We start from the raw sequence: 20414 nt of genomic DNA on the forward strand, positions 1-20414 counted from the left end.
GTAAAGTTGTAGGGGTCTAGAATTGCTCAAGATAATATATTTAATTTATAGTGCGGAATTCAATTATCCATTACACTATCTATTCAAGAATGAAATTGGGGAAGAAGTTAAGGATTTGATTGGCATCGGCAAAGGGATAAAGGTTACATGGTGAGAATTTCAGATAGGAAAAAAGGTGGGATAGTAAGTGCATGTTTGGAATGGTTATGAGTGTGTTAGAATTTTGGTGAACTAATGCAATTTTAGTAAAAGCTAATCAAGCTTTAAAAAATCACAGCGTCAGTGTGATTTTGCAAAATCCATTGCTCATCCAAACTTGAAAATGAGATCTTAAATAGAGATATATAGTAACGTGTCAATCATGACTCTTACAATTTTACATTATAGGTTTAGTGACCGATTCTCGACATCATGGGTTCCCTAAAACTTTTTACGAGAAAATTTACCTACAACATCTAACCATTATCATATTATATTGTCGGTGATTGACTCGTTGATCTTAAAGTAGAGAATAACTGACTCGTTGATCCTGATTTTTGTGATTTTGTTCATGATTGTTGGAGTTCATATGGGAACTAACAATTTTCGGATAAACTAAAGATTTATGCTTCCAATTCATCCTTTTGGAATAAAAATCATTTCCAACACCTCATACACGAGATTGACAATTGTAGGAAGAAAATTGATTGAGTCATAAAGTTAAGTTGATTATGAAAATGTTAATTTGTTTAATGCTTCGAGAAATCGTATGTCATATTTATTAGTATAGCAAAGTGTGTCTTTGCAGCAACATGCTAAATCTTTTGTAAAAAAACCTTTTTCCCTGTAAAAAAAACCTAATGAACGAATATTAATATTTAAAAGTAAAAAAAAAAAAAAAAACAAATAAAAAACAAAATCAGCTGCAATTCAACTCTTACTATCATTCAACTCAATATAATTAGATTATTTATATAAAATGTATATAATTAGATTGTAATTCAAATAAATAAGTGATTTGTCTCAAGTAGTTAATTAGTTCTATCAAATAACGAATTGTTCGGAAGAATTTAAGTTCGATTCTTAAATAAAACAATCATAGATTAGATTTTATTTATCTTTCAACCAAACTTTAGACTATTAGAGTCTTTTTTTACCTAAGAAACGGATGATTATCGTAAAAAAATTGTGATTCAAATAAGATTGGACCAGCTACCAAACTCATATTCTTATTCAACCAATTGAATTGGCCTATTCAATTATATGAAATATTGGTGCGAAGTACAAACTATAGGCTTTCTTAAAGGCAGTGGTCTTAAATTTGGGTGCCATATAAATCATCTAAGATTCTAAAGCACTATATTAGGATGCTGGGCCCTACGATGGTTACTCATCAGGTGACAACGTGTAGTGGACAAATTTCACTGATCCACCATTCTGGTGTAGTTTTACGATATTCGGCAAATAAATTTGGATTAAATATATTTTTGATCTCTATAAATATATAAAAAATTTATTTTAGTCTCTTTAAAAAAAAATAGAGACAAAAAGATATTTAGATGTTTTTTTTTTAAGGAATATATTTAGATGTTCATGTGTTTTGTATGTCCATTGTTTCGTAACAATTAGCATTTCTCATTCTTTACTATTGGTTTAGTAATTCAGTTTAGTTAGTTTTAGCTTTATCTTTGATTAGTAGTTTGTTTAGAAACTTGCAGCTTCTAAAGTGCAGCTTCTGAAGTATAGCTTCTGAAGTACAGCTTCTGATGTCTTCAGAAGCAGAGTCTAGTAACAAACATTGGTTAGCGTATTAACCAAACTAGTTAGTTTGTTAGAGGAGTTTGTTACAACGTCCAGTTGTATATATACTCACTTCCTGTGTTGTAAATATATGCCAATTAATTCAATAAAATTACAAGTCTTTTATTCATATCTCTCTTTCTCTCTCAAAACCATAGAAACCCTAAAATCTTTATTCCATCTTCTTCAATGGAACACAATTTTAAGTGTTGGTTTCATTCTAATTTCATGCATTGTTCCATCAAATTGGTATAGCAGAGTCTGGTTCGTTCATTGTTGTTAGAGAATTCGTGAAGAATGTCAACTCATAACAGCAATATTCCTGCGCATCTACCAATCTTTGAAGGCAAGAACTTTGATCAATGGACCGTGAAGATGAAGGTGATCTTCAGGTTCCAGGATGTATTTGAAGTTGTGAATGAAGGGATACCAGCACTGGCAGCGAATGCAACTGATGTACAACAAGCAGCACATAAAGAATTGAAGAAGAAAGATGGAAAAGCTCTGTATGGTTTAAAGCAAGCTCCAAGAGCTTGGAATAAGAAAATAGATAGTTTTCTTCTTCAACAAGGTTTCCTTAAATGTGTAACTGAACATGGAATTTACTGCAGAAACACCACTAATAAGCTTATTGTATGCTTATATGTGGATGACATGATTGTTACTGGAAACAATGAAGAAGAAACGTAGGTTTTTAAAAAAAAACATGATGAAGAGGTTTGAGATGTCTGATCTGGGAAATCTCACATACTTTCTAGGAATTGAGTTTGAAATGAATTCACAAGGATTTCTGATACATCAAAGGGAGTATGCACAAGATGTTTCGAAAAGGTTTAATATGATGAACTGCAAATCAATTTCAACTCCAGTTGACACATGAGTGAAATTGTCTTTGGTAAATGATGAGAAAGAAGTGGATCCAACTCTATTTAAGCAAATTGTGGGTTCATTGAGGTATTTGTGCCATACAAGACCTGATATTGCATATGGTGTAGGTTTGATCAACAAGTGATAGAAGTTTGACAAGTGTACCAAATACTATCGAATTAGTAAAAATATCGTTCCCACAAGGACTGGTTTTAATCTCAATAATTCAATTACGTTGTAAGTTAGGATGTATAAAATTTCTTTTGATTGCCACTAGGCAGTTGATTGGTTTGTTTGCATAAAAGTAATGACAGAAATTAAAGATTGGTTTTAAGAATAAGAGAGAGATGAGTTTAGGTCTTTTGAATCGTCTATGTTCCCCTAATTAGTATACTGCACCTATTCTTGTGAATGATTCACTAGTTCCACGATAGTTAACAAAATAGTCCTAATTAATCTCTTGAGTTAGGACCCTCTTCTAGGGTTACAGCCCCTAATTTCTTAGGTGGTCTAATAACCGTTGAAGGTTTAAGCACGTTAACCTAATATCACTAATAAATGGTTATAAATTCCTAGACTAACCATGTTTATTAGAACAATTCAATTAGGTCTAAGTCGAAAGCTAGGGTCAGTAGTCATTCGTTCTCACTAAATCATGTTTATATTTGATCAGGATATAAAAAGTATTAAGAACAATTGAATTGAATAAAACCTAGATTATCATTCACAATAAATAGAGTTTCACAGCAACATGTTTCAATTAGGATTACAAAGAATCATCTCAGACCTAACCTCTGATGGATTTAGCTACTCATAATGGTGTTTACAAATAACATAATCATTAGAGGGATCAATACATACATGAACTGGTAAAAGAGTGAAGAAATCGCCCTTCTAGCCGTCTTGTAGTCTCAAAATCGCACCTTGCTCTCTCCAAATGGTAACCCCTGTTTCTTGCACTGACTTCTGTTTAAATAGGAAATATTTTCTAAGTGAAAAATCGCGTCATGCCTGCATCCAATCGCATCACGATTTATAAAAACCCTAGAGGTCGTCCAGATTCTTCTTCTCAATCGTGTCACGTTCCCAGCAAACGCGTCACGATTTTAGCAATCCAAAAACATGCCTTTCTGCCACGAAAATCGCGTCACGATGTAGCAATCGCGCTGCATTTTGATGCTCAAAGCTTTTTAGTGTTTTTCTTGCTGCTTAATCTTACTTGTGAACTCAAAAATATCATAAAAAGACTCTAAAAATAATGAATGACTGACTATCATCAGCAGGTACATGGTGAAACCTATCACCTCACATCTAGTTGCAGCAAATAGGATTCTGAGATATGTGAAGGGTACTAGCAATTATGGTATCCAGTACTCTAAGAATCAGAGTGGTGAACTAGTAGGGTACTCAGACTCTGATTGGAGTGGAGATAAAGATGACAGGAAAAGCACTGCGGCTTATGTGTTCATGATTGGAAATGCAGCCTTTTCATGGAGTTCTAAGAAGGAATAAGTAGTTGCACTATCTTCCTGTGAAGCAGAGTACATTGCAGCTTCCATGACAGCATGTCAAGCTCAATGGATCAACATGTTACTGATGGAATTGCAATTGGTGAAGGATGAGAAGATGGAACTCAGAATTGACAGCAAATCTGCTATAGACTTGGCAAAACATTCAATAGCACATGGTAGGAGCAAGCATATTGAAACCAAATTCCATTTTCTAAGAGTCCAACTGGACAATGGAAAGGTTGAAGTAAAGCACTGCAAAACAGATGAGCAGATAGCAGACCTACTCACAAAGCCATTGAAGCTAAGCAGCTTTGATTACTTGAAGAAGAAGTTAGGAATGGCTGAAGCATCTAACTAAATGAATTAAGGAGGTGTATTGGTTTAGTAATTCAGTTTAGTTAGTTTTAGCTTTATCTTTGATTAGTAGTTTGTTTGAAAACTTGCAGCTTCTGAAGTACAGCTTCTGATGTGCAGCTTATGATGTCTTCAGAAGCAGAGTCTAGTAACAAACATTGGTTAGCGTGTTAACCAAGGTAGTTAGTTTGTTAGAGGATTTTGTTAAAACGTCCAGTTGTATATATACTCACTTCCTGTGTTGTAAATATATGCCAATTCATTCAATAAAATTACACAAGTCTTTTATTCATATCTCTCTTTCTCTCTCAAAACCATAGAAACCCTAGAATCTCTATTTCATCTTCTTCAATTGAACACAGTTTTAAGTGTTGGTTTCATTCTAATTTCATACATTGTTCCATCATTTACTACGTACACTAATACATTTTGGTGTATCTACGTATTTATATCGGTGCTCAGGCCCAGCCTTGAGGGTGTGCAAGGTGCTCAACCAGACCGGCCTCCAAATGCTACGGGCCTCTAACGAAAAATTAAATCTAATACCCATCCCCCATTTAAATAAAAAATATATGTTATATCATTTTCTTTCTTTAGTACACGTTTGAGTTTTTTCTAAACTCTAATTCTCCTTTTTGTACATAAATCAGATCCTATCAAACCACCCCTAATTTGTATAATCACTTAATCAGTCAATTTGGAAAGCTATTTCATTAAAAGAATCACAACAATCATTTTTTTCTTCGCATAAACCATTCATTTTACCCTTTTCCACAACAGAGGAGTGACAAATCCAAACGACACCGTTAGATAAATTTCACCTCTTTCACTTAATTTTTTTTTTTAATTCCTTTCATGTTTAGAAGTTCTTCTGATTCTGATTTTTTTTAATGAAATTTAGCTACACAAAAAAATTACGTTTTATTTTACTATGAGCCTATTTTAAAAAGAGAGCCGAGCCTCCTATTTCACAGGAACGGCCCTGTGGGTGATATTAATGATTTAGAATTGCATTATTGCAATGATTTTTCTTAGTTTAAAAAAAAAAAAAAAACTAGTGTTTAAAATCAATCACGAAATTATTTTCCAGTTGCCATAGTCAAAGGTGACACAGTTCCAGCAACACTTTCTCGTATCACCGTGCCGTGTTCTTAATTTTGTGTGTGTAAGAAAGCAAATGGGGACAAAGATATGATAGGCATTTCCATAAGTGGTGTGGATTATTTGGAACACTTAGATCCAACCACATTGTGTCACATACTAATATGGTGGGTTTTGCTGAATCACCCTCCCATTCTGATACACAAGATCCATAGTATAGTACTTGCAATATTTTCAAAGTATATAATTGTTTGACTTCACAATCATTATCTTCCTATTCCAATAGAGTTCTCAACAGAGAAGAGACAAGATGGAACATTTTAGTGAGTGGATCTCTCTTTCATAAAAGACCCATATTTATAAAGAAGCTAAAGACAACAAACGTATCTAACATGCGCACGGCCTATTTTTTTAGTTGAGTTGAGATAAAGCACAATTCTTCTATTGGGTAGTACTAAAAGTTCTAAATAATATTAAAGTGTTCTATATATTTACTTTTAAAGTTTGATTAAAAAAAAAAAAAAAAACCGTGTGATAATGTAATATTTTCCACCGACGTCCAACCATATATCACTACCAAGTGTACATGTTCAAATCTCTATTTGTGGCACATATAATATAATTGAACGTTTTCACAAAACTTGTTTTACACAAACAAATTAAATTCTTAGTTTGATATTTACAAAAAGATAAAGATAAAAAGATAAAAAAAAACATTTGCTTCTTAAAAGCATGGTTTCAGGTTGGAATTCGTACGAAAATGTTTAAACTAACAATATCGATATTTATCGGTTTGAGTTAAGTTTTATGAACAAATATAAAGAGTGAATGTTGTACTGTAAAATTATAGATAGCAATATTTTCAACCGTAACAATCATTACAAGATTTTGTTATTAGTGATATGATGCTCCATTTCCATAAACTCCACTAACTCGCACAGGTAATTCTCTGATGCACGTCAATCGTAATATGTAGGTATGTATTGTTATAGTGATACTACTTTATAATATAAGTTAGGCAGACATTTGAAATTATATGTATATAGGGCTTCCTTTTGATATAGTTGAATACTTGTTGTTAAAATAAGAATTCTAATTTTTCCTTAAGAAAAAGATTTATAATTCTTAAAATAAATTATTATCATCAATATTGTTTCGGGATTGGAGCGAAGGGTACAATCCTTAGAACCATAGTCCACTCATAAGACGAGATTCAATAAGGTGTCAAGCTCAAATACTATCGATTATGTTTATATAAGGCTCACATCGTCATCTCATAAGGTATGTTTTATTTTAATCCTAACTACCCGTACAGATTTGTGTTGTCTAAAACTTTGTTTGCGAGTTTGAAGGAGAAGGAAGGGGGAGGAGTTTGGAAAAAGAAAGGAATGAGTAGGTGTAAGAAATAGATGACATTGAGAGAGAAAAACTTTGGAGGTTCATTTTTCTTCATAATACAAAATCTTCCTCATTTGAGATGAGTTTAATCATAAACATTAATCTAGGTGGTTATAATATTATTTTTTAGGGGCTAAGTAGTTATAATATTGTTAAAATTAAAAATATATTAATCATAAACATTAATTTATCATTCTCTAAAAAATTGTTTTTTCAAAAAAATGTAATTTTTTTTACCATTTTCCTCTGTATTTCAAACTCTCAAATAAAATCTAAGTGTCTTTTGCAGATACACTCATCCTTGAGGCTGACCAAACATTCAAGGAGCCTTCTTCCATTCGTCAGTTGTCTCAAGATCTCGACAAGATCAAATACTGAAATTCACCGCATTGTAAAAACCTTTCACTTTAAACACTAATTCAATAAGTTATAATTTAGACGAGATTTTTAACCATATTCCTCTGGCTGATCCTCCCCGTTCTAATTTAGATGGACACGACACTAGTATAATTGTTTTGAAGTATTTTCTCATGTTGCAAGGTTAGACCCAATTGTAGAAAGAAATTAGGGAGGCTATGACAAGTTCTTATCGAATCACAATGACATACTTAGGCTTAATGTCTTTAAGAAAATGTTAATGAGTGCCTTCGGGAAATTCGTTAAGCACTTTAAATGGTATGTTTTTAATAAAAAGTTGTGTATTGAATGTATTGGAAATTGTAATAGTTAATTTTTTAAAAAGATAATTACTAAATTTAGGATGTTTAAAAAGTGCCCAAGGACACCCGTTAACAAGACTCGTGTCTTTATCTTTAAGCTTCTCGAGGTCATTCAATAGAATGGTGAAATCTAAATTTTGCAAAAGAAATTTGCAAGTTAATTTGAAAAAGTTTAAAATAATAAATTCAAAGCTCATTTTCATGCCAATTGAAGAAAAATTAATGCTTACAAGATAACAAAATAGCAGAAAGTGTAGATTTTAAAGTTAAACTAACTCATCCCAAATTGACTAAAAGAATCAAATTTAACATCTTAAAAAAAGCACACTATAGGATAAGAAATCAATGTTTAAAGTGTTTGATTCTTTGGCTTGTTTCGAAGTGTGAGAAAGTCTGAGATATTGGTTGCAACAAAACTAGATTTAGACTTTGGAGGTGGCCTGCTTAGCAGATTTAGAATTTGAGATATTTAGTGTTTGATTCTTTGGCTTGTTTTCATGAGTTTAACCGGTAACAATTTGTCATTCTGAATGTTCAACCAAAAGTGTCGAACACTAACACATGACTTGTTCAGAAGATTTGCATTGAGTCATATACATCTATAATGAATTTTTACAACATTGTCTCACTTTTTTAATCATTTTTTTTAGGATACGTATTTGTGAAGTATCTTAAAGTATCTGTGTATCTGTGGAGTATCACATAAGTATTCGATACTTCGTGGATACGTATCCGCAAGTATCCGTATCCAATACGGGTACATCTCTGTTTTGAAGTATCCGGGCTTGATAGGTTGACGGTGAAAACTTAATTTGAGAGGCAAAATATATTTACCTTAAAAATGAAAATAAGCCATAAACAAATATTTGTTCTAGTTACACCCCCATAAACTTTCAGTTACACCTAACAAAAATATCATTAATCCCTTTTCAAATCTACAACATCTAATTTTCCCCTCTTATTCCTCTACTCATTCTTACTCCTCTCCTCTCGTTTCTTTCCATCCTCTTCAAAATCTAAGCACAATTGGATTTTATTTTATTTTATTTTATTTGAGACAATGTAAATTTGAATATATTTAGCCTATTATATGCTTTAGTTATTTTTTTTCCGATCAAATATATGCTTTAGTTATTTAATAAATCTAAAAAATGGTCTTGTTTTCCCAAGTGATTAGGAAAAATTTCACTTATAAATTCATTGAATTATTTGGTTAATTTATTTGGTTCAGCCCCTGGAGCAATTTCGGCCCTTTAGGGTCTTTTGTACCTATCATCGACATCCATGACCTACACCTTACGGTCAAAGATGTCATTTCAAATCACCAGCGGTCCCTCATGTTGTACACCCCCTCCCTCAAGCTGTGACTGAGTTCATAAACAACACCAATTACAGGTTCAACGATGCTATAGATGACGCCTTTATTTGGCCTCATAATAAAAATGGTATATATTCCACCAAAAGTGGTTATCAGTGGCTGATCTCTCTCAACGGATCCAACATTGCTACCCATTCTTGGTCTTGGATATGGAGGAGGAAGATTCCGGAGAAGTTTAAATTTTTCATATGGCTGGCTTGCCACAACTCCCTACCTACTTTATCTCTGCTCCATCACAGGCAGATTGCTGCTTCGGCAAATTGTTTATGTTGTGGAGATTTCGATGAAACTATATTCCATTGCATTCGTGACTGCAGTTTCTCCAGTGTTATTTGGCATCACATTGGTTTTTCGGATAACTCTTTCTTTGCGGCTACATGCATTGAGGACTGGATAAAAAATGGGTTAAATGGCAACAAGGGTAGTCTGTTCGCAGCAGGTTTATGGTGGATATGGAGGAGCCGCAACGCTAAGTGTTTTAACAACGAAACAATTTCACTTCACAGGCTAGTGTCGCAGATCCGTCATTCGGTGGAGGACATTAATTTCTGTCTCCATCGGCAGCTGCCAGCAACGCAATTGGACAGGCATGTGAGTTGGAATAACAACAATTTTAATTGTACAATTCTCAACGTCGATGGAAGTTGTATTGGTTCTCCAATTCGGGCGGGATTTGGTGGTCTATTTCGTAACAGTGCTGGTTTGTATCTGTCTGGATTCTCGGGCTTCATCCCTTCGTCTTCTTATATTTTACAGGCTGAGCTAACTGCTATCCATTATGGTATCTCCATTGCTACTGACATGGGCATTACCGAGTTGGTTGTTTATTCCAACTCCCTGCTTTCTATCAACATTCTCACGGGAGAGAGCTCAAAGTTTCACATTCATGCTGTACTCATTCAGGAAATTAAAGATATGCTTTCTCAGGCCAATTTTTCTCTCCATCACACTCTCCACGAAGGCAACCAATGCGCAGATCTTTAAGCTTGGAGCTAGCACAGACAACGACATCCTGATTCACCAGTCTCCTCCTGACGACCTCCGAACTTTGTTAAGAAGTGATGCATCAGGGACTTTATACCTGAGAGTCTAGCCTTTTCTTGTTTTTTTTCTTCTGTTTTCTGTTTCCGCTTTTTCTTTACTACTGTAACCAAAAAAAAAAAGGCGAAGCATATTCTTCAAAAACAATATATAAGTGAGCCCTTTGAAGTATTAAAATCCTTACAACAATTAAAATTCTCTCACCCGAACTATAATCATAATCAGTCCCATACATATCATGTACTTTGATTTGCCACTGACAAGGTTTTTTTTGCTCTTTTAAGTTTGAAACAACACATGACAGTCATCGATCATTTACTTAACTCTTAAGTTGAATTTTTATATTTGAATGTGTTTTAACTAATAAATTTGAAAACACATAGTAAAACTGCATAATTCAAGCCTTCGGATTTGTCAAAATAAAAGCAAATGTATACAAATATTACTTGGAATAATGGCAACAAACGAAAGAAGAAGAAAAAAAGTAGCCCTCAAGTCTCAGACATCCAAGGAAGGATAAAGCAGCACTAGCTCTCAAGCCTGGCGAAGGCGAAAGCTCTTAGGCGGCCACTGCGAATGTTTTGAGAAACAAGCCTTTGGATTATCATCATTGAACAATCATTTATAAACAAACAACGACAAACAAAACAAATTATTAAAGCACCACCTGTGTAAACTACAAAATTAAAGTCGTCTCAGACATCCAAGGAAGGAAAAAAAAACAGCATTAGCTCTCAAGCCTGGCGAAGGCGAAAGCTCTTGGTCGGCCACTGCGAATGTTTTGAGAAACAAGCCTTAATAATATCATCACAGACGACAATAATACAATGTCAAACAAAATAATTTAGATCATTAAGGAGTCATCAGATAGGAGCGAAAGACTAAAATTTGAATAATCACGAATTCATCATTTGAACTATGCTATTAATCATCATTTGACTCTCCAATGTACTATTTTATTTATAATCATAGGCCAATTGAAATGAAATTAAAAAATAAGAAGGGACTCAGAGTATAACAGGATTTGTCGGCAAGGCCAACTTGGCCAATTACGACGAACGAGACCTAATTAGGATCGTCACTGTCACCTTCAAATTCAATTTTGTTTTAAACATAAATAAAATTAGATTGAACAAAGATGAAAACGATAAGGGATGTTGGGTGAGAAAGAAATTGAAATCTGAGGCGGCGGCGGCTGCGGCTGCGGCTGCTGCTGCTGCTATGAGAAACCCTAGTCCGAGTGAGGACACAATTGAGAAAGGGGTGTATACTTATAGAGAGTTGTTTATAAAGAGTAGCGAGTGAGAATTAGGGTTTTGGGTGTGAAACGTTAGACAGCTGTCTAATGATACGGCCGGACCCAATCGGGATCCAACTTTTATAAATGGATCGGATTTGGCCCTCTCATTCAATTCAATTGCTTATAAGTCCCTCAAAAATTCCAAAATATTTGCGATCCGAACCTATCATGTCCTAACTATCGATCAACGTGAATTAGGGTTACGACCCAAACTGCCTCAAACTAATACTACGAAGGTCTTATATGGTTACGGGTGTCAGTACAATACGATATGGGTACGTGGATACACGAATTTTTAAAAATTTACGATACGTTACCAAAAAAATTATAATAAAACTTATATGTATGTAAAATACTTGAAGAAAATTAACATTGTTTACTCTTCATTATTGTATTATAAAAGTTACAATTTTTTAAGAATAATACATGTGGTCAAAATAATAAATTTTGAAAGTTTTCTTATACCATATTACATTTTCATATGTCAGGACATCGAGAGAAACATCATTAAAAGAACTCAACATAAATTTTATTTAATGTTGATTAACTGAATCACCTATCTCGCTATGTTCATCCACAATAAGTATAATTTTAACTGATTCATTGAGAAACAATTCTATTGATGCATATCTAAAATTGAATCATATACAGCTAGAATGAATTTTTAAAAGATTGTCTCATTTTTTTACTCTTCATCTTTTTCTAGGATACGTATATGTGAAGTATCTTAGATGTATCCTTGTGTATATGTGGAGTATCAAATAAGTATCCGATATAATATTTATTAAAAATTAAAATAACTAATTTTAATACTTCGTGGATACGTATATGTAGAGTATCAATATCCGATACGTATCTTATACGAATACGTCTCTATTTTGGAGTATCCGGGCTTCATAGAACTAATATGACTCGAATTCAATTCGTAACACATTTAAACACACTCTTTAATTTAGTCTTTGATTTTCATCTAACTAGAGTCAAATAGACTTTGCATTCGTTCTCACTTATATCTTCATTTTACTAATAGATATTTCAAAAAACATAGTTACACAGGACTTGAACACCAAACAACTCAATAGTTTGTTTTTATTTGTTATGTATCTTGACATTTTCATGTGACATTGATGTTTTCATGTCATAAATTTTTACTCCATCTGTTATTAATTATAAGCAAATTTAACTTTTTAGATTCACTCAATTAATGATGTACATGACCCACAATATGAACCACACATATCATTAATTGAATGAACTTAAAAAGTTAAATTTGCTTATAATTAGCAACGGAGGGAGTATATTGGTATTTTTGATACCACAGTATTGAACATGCTGTGTTTATGAATTTTATGTCAAGTCATGAAATTTATGTACTTTCCCAGGTATTATTATTGCTTCGAACTGGCATAAAGCCCAAAGATAGCGCCCCAACAGGTTAAGGCCCAAATCACTTAGAGAGAAATATCGCAAAGGTGCACGTGATGCCATGTGCGACTTACCACACATGAGTGCACCCAAAACCAATCTTTACCGTTGAAGTCATCCTCAACGGCTTTCGTAGATCACGCCACAAATCATTAAGGTAATTATCAACCTCCTCACCGTTAACACCAAAAATGAAATATTTGGTCGAACTCATGATTCTATTTTCGACAAGGCAAATGGGTTATTTCGACATGTTGCAAAGTGCAAAGAGATTTCGACCAAGACCATACAGACTTCGACACACCGCAATTTCGACCAAAGACAAACATAAATAATTCGAAGCTGCAATTGGAGCGCATGGCGGGAAACAAGGCTGAAGTGCATTGAAGATTATATCCTAGTGTCTTAGTGCATGAAAGTTATTTTCTAGTGTCTTGGGAAGTTATAGGAAGTTATTTCTACTTTTAATATAGACCGTAGGATTTAGTGATAGTTTTCTCTACAAGGTCTATATATATCAGTTTGTAATAATAACAAGGGGTTGGTTTCTTGATTCCTGAAACTCGAAAACCCCCGCCGCCACATAGAGCATATGGGTTTATGAGTGTATGGATTGACAGATTCCAACCACCCTTTACATTCCTGCAATTTAATATCAATGTTCTTGTTTTACTTTCCTTTTTCTGTTGCATTTCTTTTCATCTTTATTCTATTTCTCTTTCTTTTTAACATGCTCGCTTGAGCAATTTTCTATCATGTTGTCATGAGACAACTTGTTATTACAAGATGTTGGAAGAAATTATGACATTAATGTTCTTAAAGAATGCATGAAGTGATGTCATAAACCGCGAGGCTTGAACAATCCCCTTTTAAAAATACATTTGTCACCATCGATCGACATTTATGTCCTAAAACCATTGATAGATAATGAAGTTTACATTACGAAAAATCGGTGTAAACACTCACCTATATAATCGTGATCCAGCACCACGCTTAGGGTACGATTCATTCACCACTTTTCTGCACAAATCCACCTCTTTTGTGATACTGACTTGAGCGTTGGATTGCTAACGTTCTTTCAAGAACCATTCTACTCCGTCACAGAAAATTGCCTTGCCCCACGCTCGAACACCCCGCACAACTACTACGACATCTACTTCTGCCGGAGAACCACTACAACATCTCCTTGCTTTGTACGGACAAATCGAGTATGTATGAATTTTGTGCATGAATGGCACAAGATCTTAATGGTACAATTTTGCATCAATTTTGTGCACTCCAAATGATACAACTTTGTACATTGCAATTACGTGCATCAAGCGTATTAGATTTCAAGTCTCAATCCAAGATTTGTGCGTATCCCTCAAAAGAATCGATGCTTAACACCCGAACCACATGAATCGGTATTGTTTAAAAGGGATATTTAAGGAAACTTAAGGGGCATGTGAGCATTTTGAAGGGAGTATAGAGCAAACTTCCGACCACTATAAACTATGTGGAATAAAAGAACGTTTGGAAGGCTGAATTATGTAGGCTACAATAACTAGTTTTATCCAAAAACACGACACCTATACATTTTATTGACATGTAATCAACCATATCAATATAGTTTTACAAATTTATCCTTTATCTTATGCTTTACTTTTGACATATGCAATTCTTAGTTTAATAGCTCATGAAAAAACTCAATTTTATACCTTTGTTTTTACAATGTTTAAACAATGCTTTACTTATATAACACTCTTAGTTTAAACAATTTTTTTTTTTGTACGCAACATACCACATAATTAAATTGCAACATGCTATATAAGTAGGATGTTCAGAGTTCGAACTCTATCCCTTAAATATATTATGCATTGTCCCTTACAACTAAGTCAAGTTTATGAAGACAAATATCATTTTATTTTATTTATAACTTTACTATTTAATTGATATGTAAGCACAACTTGCAAGAACATTTTTTTTTTGTAGTGATCGAGGTTCAAACTCCGACTCTCCGTTTTTCCACACGTAAAGAGTGTGAGTTTCATTCACTATGCTACTTAACAAAAAAAATATGACTTGTCAATATTTTTTTAAAAAATATTAATATGATGGAACATTTATATATATTTTTTACGGAATGATGAAACATTTATCAAAAAATGAAAAGTGAAAAAATCCACTTGGTTAAAAAAATATTTAATTGTTTGTATTCTTTTCTTTTTTTTTGAAAGGATTTGTACGCTTATGAGTATTTTCATAATCATAAAAATGTTAAGGTAAATAAAATGGTCTCTTTATTCCTCTAAAGAAAAAATAATATATATCTTTATTATTTTATTTTTTTGAGAGGAAATCCGTCTCTTTATTGCTTCCAATAAACAAATGAACACACTTTTTTGTTAGTTAATTTAAATTTTGTCTCTTTATTGTTCCAAACACATTTGCTCTGTTCCTCTTTTTATGTCTTTTGACCGTTGCTTTTCTCAACGTCTCTCTTCGTTCACACTCACTCTCTCTGATCAAACCTTCATCGAACTCGCTCTCTTCAGGTACAATTCTTCTAACCTTCACTTCACTGTTCATCTTCTTCCTTAATCAAACCTTAGTAGTACCTTTTCTCTTACTATCACTATTCACCTTTTTTTTTATCACCTTTTCTATGACCCTTTTAGTTATAATTCGATACAATGTGACTCTTCATTACCTTTCTTTTTATAGTTTTTGCTTTTTCTTTTTCTTTTTTTGGGGTTAAAATAAAAAACCCATATTGAAAGTTTCATGCTTTGTTAATGTTTTAGTATTGCAGTAGTTCATAAGTTTAGTTTTTTATAGAAGAAAAAAACAAATAGAAGGGGTTTTGGGATTCAGGAATATTTATTACTTCTTTCGCATGGCCAAGTATTGTTTTTCAAAAAATCTTTACTTGAAAATAAAGAAAAGGATCAAACTTTATTCACATTGATCAATACATTATTACTTTAGCTCAAAAATAATGTTTAATTTCATTTTTGTTATATTTTTTTTTCCTTAATTCAATATATTTATATTGAGATTTCCTGTTTCTGCAGACAAATGCAAGCCTGAGATTAGATATATTATTCATAGGGTTTGAATTTGAAAGTAAGAGATGGGATGTTCTCAATCAAAATTAGATGATGAAGAAGCAGTTAAGATTTGTAAAGATCGAAAAAGATTCATAAAAGAAGCTGTTGAGCACAGAACTCAGTTTGCAAATGGACATATAGCATACATTCAATCTCTCAAAAGAGTATCAGCAGCTTTGCTCGATTATTTTGAAGAAAATGAGGCACTTGAATTCTCATTCGATTCATTCGTGACTCCACCTGCGAAGAACAAAGCCAGTCCTGCAGTCATTTCGATATCGAAACATTCTTCACCAACAACAATTGAGTTTGGACCTAATACTACAACATTGAAAGTGAATTATTTGAGGCCAAGTGGTAATCCACCGATTTCAGTCGAGGAAAGGCCTCCATCGCCCGAAATGGTTCGAGTTGAGATGTATTCTCCAATGTACCAATATGGTATGGATGGTTTTTTTGGTATGCAATCCCAGCCTATGAATGCGTCAATTTTTGCCTATTCTCCAAATAACAGGCCTGTTATCCCTCCCGCTTCACCTCAGTCTTCTCAATGGGATTCCTTTTGGAATCCTTTTACATCGTTGGACTATTTCGGTTACCCTAATGGAAGTAGCCTTGAACAGATTGTTATGGATGATGAGAACCGAGGACTGAGGAAGGTTCGAGAAGAAGAAGGGATACCAGACCTGGAACAGGAAGAAATGGATGATGAACAAGAAGGTTGTGTTGTAAAGAGAAATGTAGCCGAAGAAAGAACCAAAATTGATGTAAACTCCTCCAAAGAAGAAGTCATGGTTGAAGATGTTGATAAACATAAGGAGGAAGAGAAAGAGAAGGGAACGGATGCTGAAACCGAAACTGCACAGGAAATATCAGACTCAAAAATCAATGGCGGCGAGTGTTTTCAAGTATCGAAATCTCAATCTTCAGGTCATATGGAATCTAGCCATAAAGAAATGGCAATTGATACTGAAGAAGCTAAGGAAAAAACGCCTGGTTTTACTGTTTATGTAAACCGAAGGCCAGAAAATATGGCTGAAGTGATAAAGGATCTTGAATCTCAATTCACAGTTGTCTGCAATGCAGCCAATGATGTCTCGGCATTGTTAGAGGCCAAGAAAGCCCAATACTTATCCCCTTCTAATGAACTTTCAGGTTTGGTGGAAGTGTGCAAATTATATTTTCAATTTGTTGAAACTGTTTCTTCAAATGCTTTTGCATTTCATACGTTCTTGTGAGTTATGTCTCAAGTTTCAAGAATATTATTCATTCTCAAAATGTTTATCTATGAATGAAAACATGAACTTTGATGTTCATTTGGTCAACGCATTAACTCAATGCATTTGATTTTAGCAAACCATTTTGTGTTCACTCTATCTATTTGTGAATTTTCAGGAATATAAGTTCAAATTATATTTATTTTGCAGCATCAAAGTTGTTGAATCCAGTAGCTCTTTTTCGCTCGTCCCCGTCAAAAATTATAACAAATTTTTCAAAAACTAGGGATGAAGTTTATGATGATCCATCAGAGGAACAATGTGTGTTTTCTGTTAGTCACCAGTCAACATTAGACAGGTTATATGCATGGGAGAAGAAGCTCTACCAGGAAGTCAAGGTATAATATTAAAATCATAATATAAATCTTTCTAATGTACCAGAGACCAACTTCAACAATTGAATTTATTTTAGTAATTTTTATTTCAGTTTATCATATTATTATTTTTACAGGTCATTATCGTGCTTATGATTTCATACTATAATAATAGAAAACTTAATGCTATGCTCACCTTCTTTTTCAACAGTCAGGAACACGTGTTCGACTTGCATACGAGAAGAAATGTCTGCAACTGAGGAACCATGATATAAAAGGAGAGGAACCTTCGTCTGTGGATAAAACAAGAGCAGCTATTAGAGATCTACATACACAGATAACAGTTTCAATACACTCAGTTGAAGCTATTTCCAGGAGAATTGAAACCTTGAGGGATGAAGAGTTGCACTCACAGCTTCTTGAATTGTTGCAAGGGTAAGTAAACATTCGGTCAAAATATAAAGTATCTTTTCCCCTTCAAATTTCTAACACACTGCTAATATTCCTTTGTTATTTTTAACCCATATCATCACTCAATGTAGCACCGACACTTCATATTGAAAACTTCTTCAGTGTCTGACACGTATTGGAAGTGTCGTATCTGATGTTTGTGTCTGTCTCAATGCTTCATAGTCATTTCTTTTTAGAATACTTAGCATTAATTGGGGTCATCAAATTTACACACCATCTGTTTGACCTTGTCCATAGAGTACCCTATTTTGGTGCAGAACTTTTGATCGTGCCGTTCTTTACCTAAACGAATCTGCACATTCTTTTTATGATTGTTATGCTTTATCTCTTGTTTCTGATTTTTACATGGAAAATATATTGCGTTTTTAATGGAGATGACACTCTATGTCGAATATATCAAATGCAGATAAGATATATCAAACTATATTGGCTTGTAATTAGGCATACTAATATATCTAGCTAATTCTGATATATACAAACTACAGGCTAGCAAAGATGTGGAAAGTGATGGCAGAATGCCATCAAACACAGAAGCAAACATTGGACGAAGCCAAGATTCTTATAGCCGGCATTGATGCTAGAAAACAGTCTTCTATGTCGATAACTGATCCATACAGGCTCGCACGCTCAGCCTCCAATCTTGAAACCGAATTGAGGAACTGGCGAAACACTTTCGAGTCATGGATCACTTCTCAGAAATCCTACATTCACGCACTAACTGGCTGGCTTCTTAGATGCATGAGATGTGAGCCTGATGCATCTAAGTTAATATGCTCTCCTCGAAGGTCTAGCTCTACTCACCCGTTGTTTGGCCTTTGTATTCAGTGGTCAAGGCGTCTAGATGCCTTAGAAGAAACAGCGGTGCTTGATAGCATAGACTTTTTCGCAGCTGAATTGGGATCCTTCTATGCACAACAGTTAAGAGAAGATTCTGCACAAAATGCAACAGTTGGATCCAATGTGAATATGGAAATGGTGGAAGTTGCTAAGGTTGGAGAAGAAGTTATGGAGGTTGCTGTTAAGGTACTCTGTGGTGGAATGTCTGGTGCGATGAGCTCAATGTCAGAGTTTGCTATTGACTCTGCTAAGGGATACAATGAACTTGTTAAACAGTGGGAGAATGCGAAGTTACAGCAAACTTGCGAGGCCGCAAAATGAATACAGATGCTTACTTTTACGATTTTAGTTAGTTAGTTTAGCAATGGTGTTGGTGAATATAATTTATTTAAGAGTAGGTTTAGACAGAAGAAAATGAATAGGAGGGAAAGGTTTTGTGCTAATCTCTTTTCCTTGGTAGAATTTTATTTATTGTTTATTTTTTATAATTAGGAGAAGGAAATGATGAATTCTCATGTCATTCTCAAGACATTTCTTTATTAGTTCAAATTTGAAGGATCATACTCAATTTTACTTGCTTTTTCTTTTGATCTCTTCCCTTCACTCCATTTCTATTTTCTGTTAAATTGTTGTTATTAAATAATTGAACAAACACTACGATTTTTGAACATATCACTTTCTTTGTTGTTTTTAATCAGCTATCAACTACGCACAATTGTAGAGAGTAAACCTTTGAGGTGGGTAGGACCACAATGAACAACAAAAAAAAAAAATTGCTCCAAAAACTTATAACTTTTTAGAATAATGATGCATTTACAAAACTATTATTCTTTGAAAGAAATAAAAAAGAAAATGAAATATCTTTCTGAAACAATTTTTTTTAGGGGAATCTTTGTGAAAAGTTATTGTTCGGTTCCTCTTTGTTAATAGGGATGTGGTTAAAATTTTGAAAATCGCTCTAATGAGTTATATAAATAAAATAAGATCATACGGAGGTTTGATAGTAGAGTCAAAAGTGATTACATGGTTTAAGATGAACATTTGGTGTATTGGGATGATATGAATGTCGCTGATAACAAGCATTTAGTGTATTTGGAATTCATGATCGAATGACCATGTTTGCTGTGATAAAATGGAGTATCTGGAAGAAACATAACCGGTTGATGGTGTCATTATTCGAGCCAAAGACTTGTCGCCTCGTGTCAACATGCTAATATAATGTTATACGACTCAAACCGTGTTAACAATATAGATGGCACCACATTTCAACAATAATCTTGTTGTGAAAGTAGGAATGTGTATGAGAGATTACTGTGACCATTTTGTCATGGCAAGAACAAATTAATATCATATCATATGAACCATTAAAATTGTTATGGAAAAAAATCCAATATCACAAAATATAGTTCTCTATTATAGATGATTTTTTTGAGAGAAGTTCTATTATAGATGATTTTAGAGCTATTCTTAAGAGTCACCATAAAAGTTGGACAATGATTTTTTTTCTTCTTTCTTTTCCATTTCACCAGAAACACTTTATATCCTTACTCCTA

General features: G+C 33.6%; 1 protein-coding gene and 4 non-coding genes across 5 annotated transcripts; 1 reads left to right on the plus strand and 4 right to left on the minus strand.

Moving 5' to 3' along the window:
• Window positions 1-10642: 10642 nt before the first annotated feature.
• Window positions 10643-10764, minus strand: LOC11424706 (small nucleolar RNA SNORD14). Its single transcript, XR_003011781.1, has one exon. It is a non-coding gene; the product is annotated as a small nucleolar RNA SNORD14 (small nucleolar RNA).
• Window positions 10765-10839: 75 nt separating this feature from the next.
• LOC112421452 (small nucleolar RNA SNORD14) lies at window positions 10840-10964 on the minus strand. Its single transcript, XR_003011782.1, has one exon. It is a non-coding gene; the product is annotated as a small nucleolar RNA SNORD14 (small nucleolar RNA).
• Window positions 10965-11003: 39 nt separating this feature from the next.
• On the minus strand, window positions 11004-11092 carry LOC112421500 (small nucleolar RNA snR60/Z15/Z230/Z193/J17). The gene has a single exon (XR_003011826.1). It is a non-coding gene; the product is annotated as a small nucleolar RNA snR60/Z15/Z230/Z193/J17 (small nucleolar RNA).
• A 59-nt stretch (window positions 11093-11151) lies between these two features.
• Window positions 11152-11235, minus strand: LOC112421504 (small nucleolar RNA Z43). Its single transcript, XR_003011830.1, has one exon. It is a non-coding gene; the product is annotated as a small nucleolar RNA Z43 (small nucleolar RNA).
• A 4036-nt stretch (window positions 11236-15271) lies between these two features.
• LOC11441756 (protein ALTERED PHOSPHATE STARVATION RESPONSE 1) lies at window positions 15272-19403 on the plus strand. Its single transcript, XM_003610023.4, has 5 exons — window positions 15272-15407; window positions 15927-17117; window positions 17390-17577; window positions 17765-17988; window positions 18510-19403. The coding sequence occupies exons 2-5, from the start codon at window positions 15986-15988 to the stop codon at window positions 19180-19182; spliced, it is 2217 nt and encodes a 738-aa protein (XP_003610071.2). The 5' UTR covers window positions 15272-15407; window positions 15927-15985; the 3' UTR covers window positions 19183-19403.
• The last annotated feature ends 1011 nt before the right edge of the window (window positions 19404-20414 follow it).

Source organism: Medicago truncatula, chromosome 4 (assembly GCF_003473485.1).
Source record: "Medicago truncatula cultivar Jemalong A17 chromosome 4, MtrunA17r5.0-ANR, whole genome shotgun sequence".
Classification (NCBI taxonomy): Eukaryota; Viridiplantae; Streptophyta; class Magnoliopsida; order Fabales; family Fabaceae; genus Medicago; species Medicago truncatula.

Excerpts from the sequence above, each read along its gene's own strand:
- LOC11441756 (XM_003610023.4), top strand. The coding sequence starts at position 15,986 with ATGGGATGTTCTCAATCAAAATTAGATGATGAAGAAGCAGTTAAGATT. Across the intron at positions 17,118-17,389 it reads CCCTTCTAATGAACTTTCAG|CATCAAAGTTGTTGAATCCA; the intron begins GTTTGGTGGAAG and ends TTTATTTTGCAG. Across the intron at positions 17,989-18,509 it reads CTTCTTGAATTGTTGCAAGG|GCTAGCAAAGATGTGGAAAG; the intron begins GTAAGTAAACAT and ends TACAAACTACAG.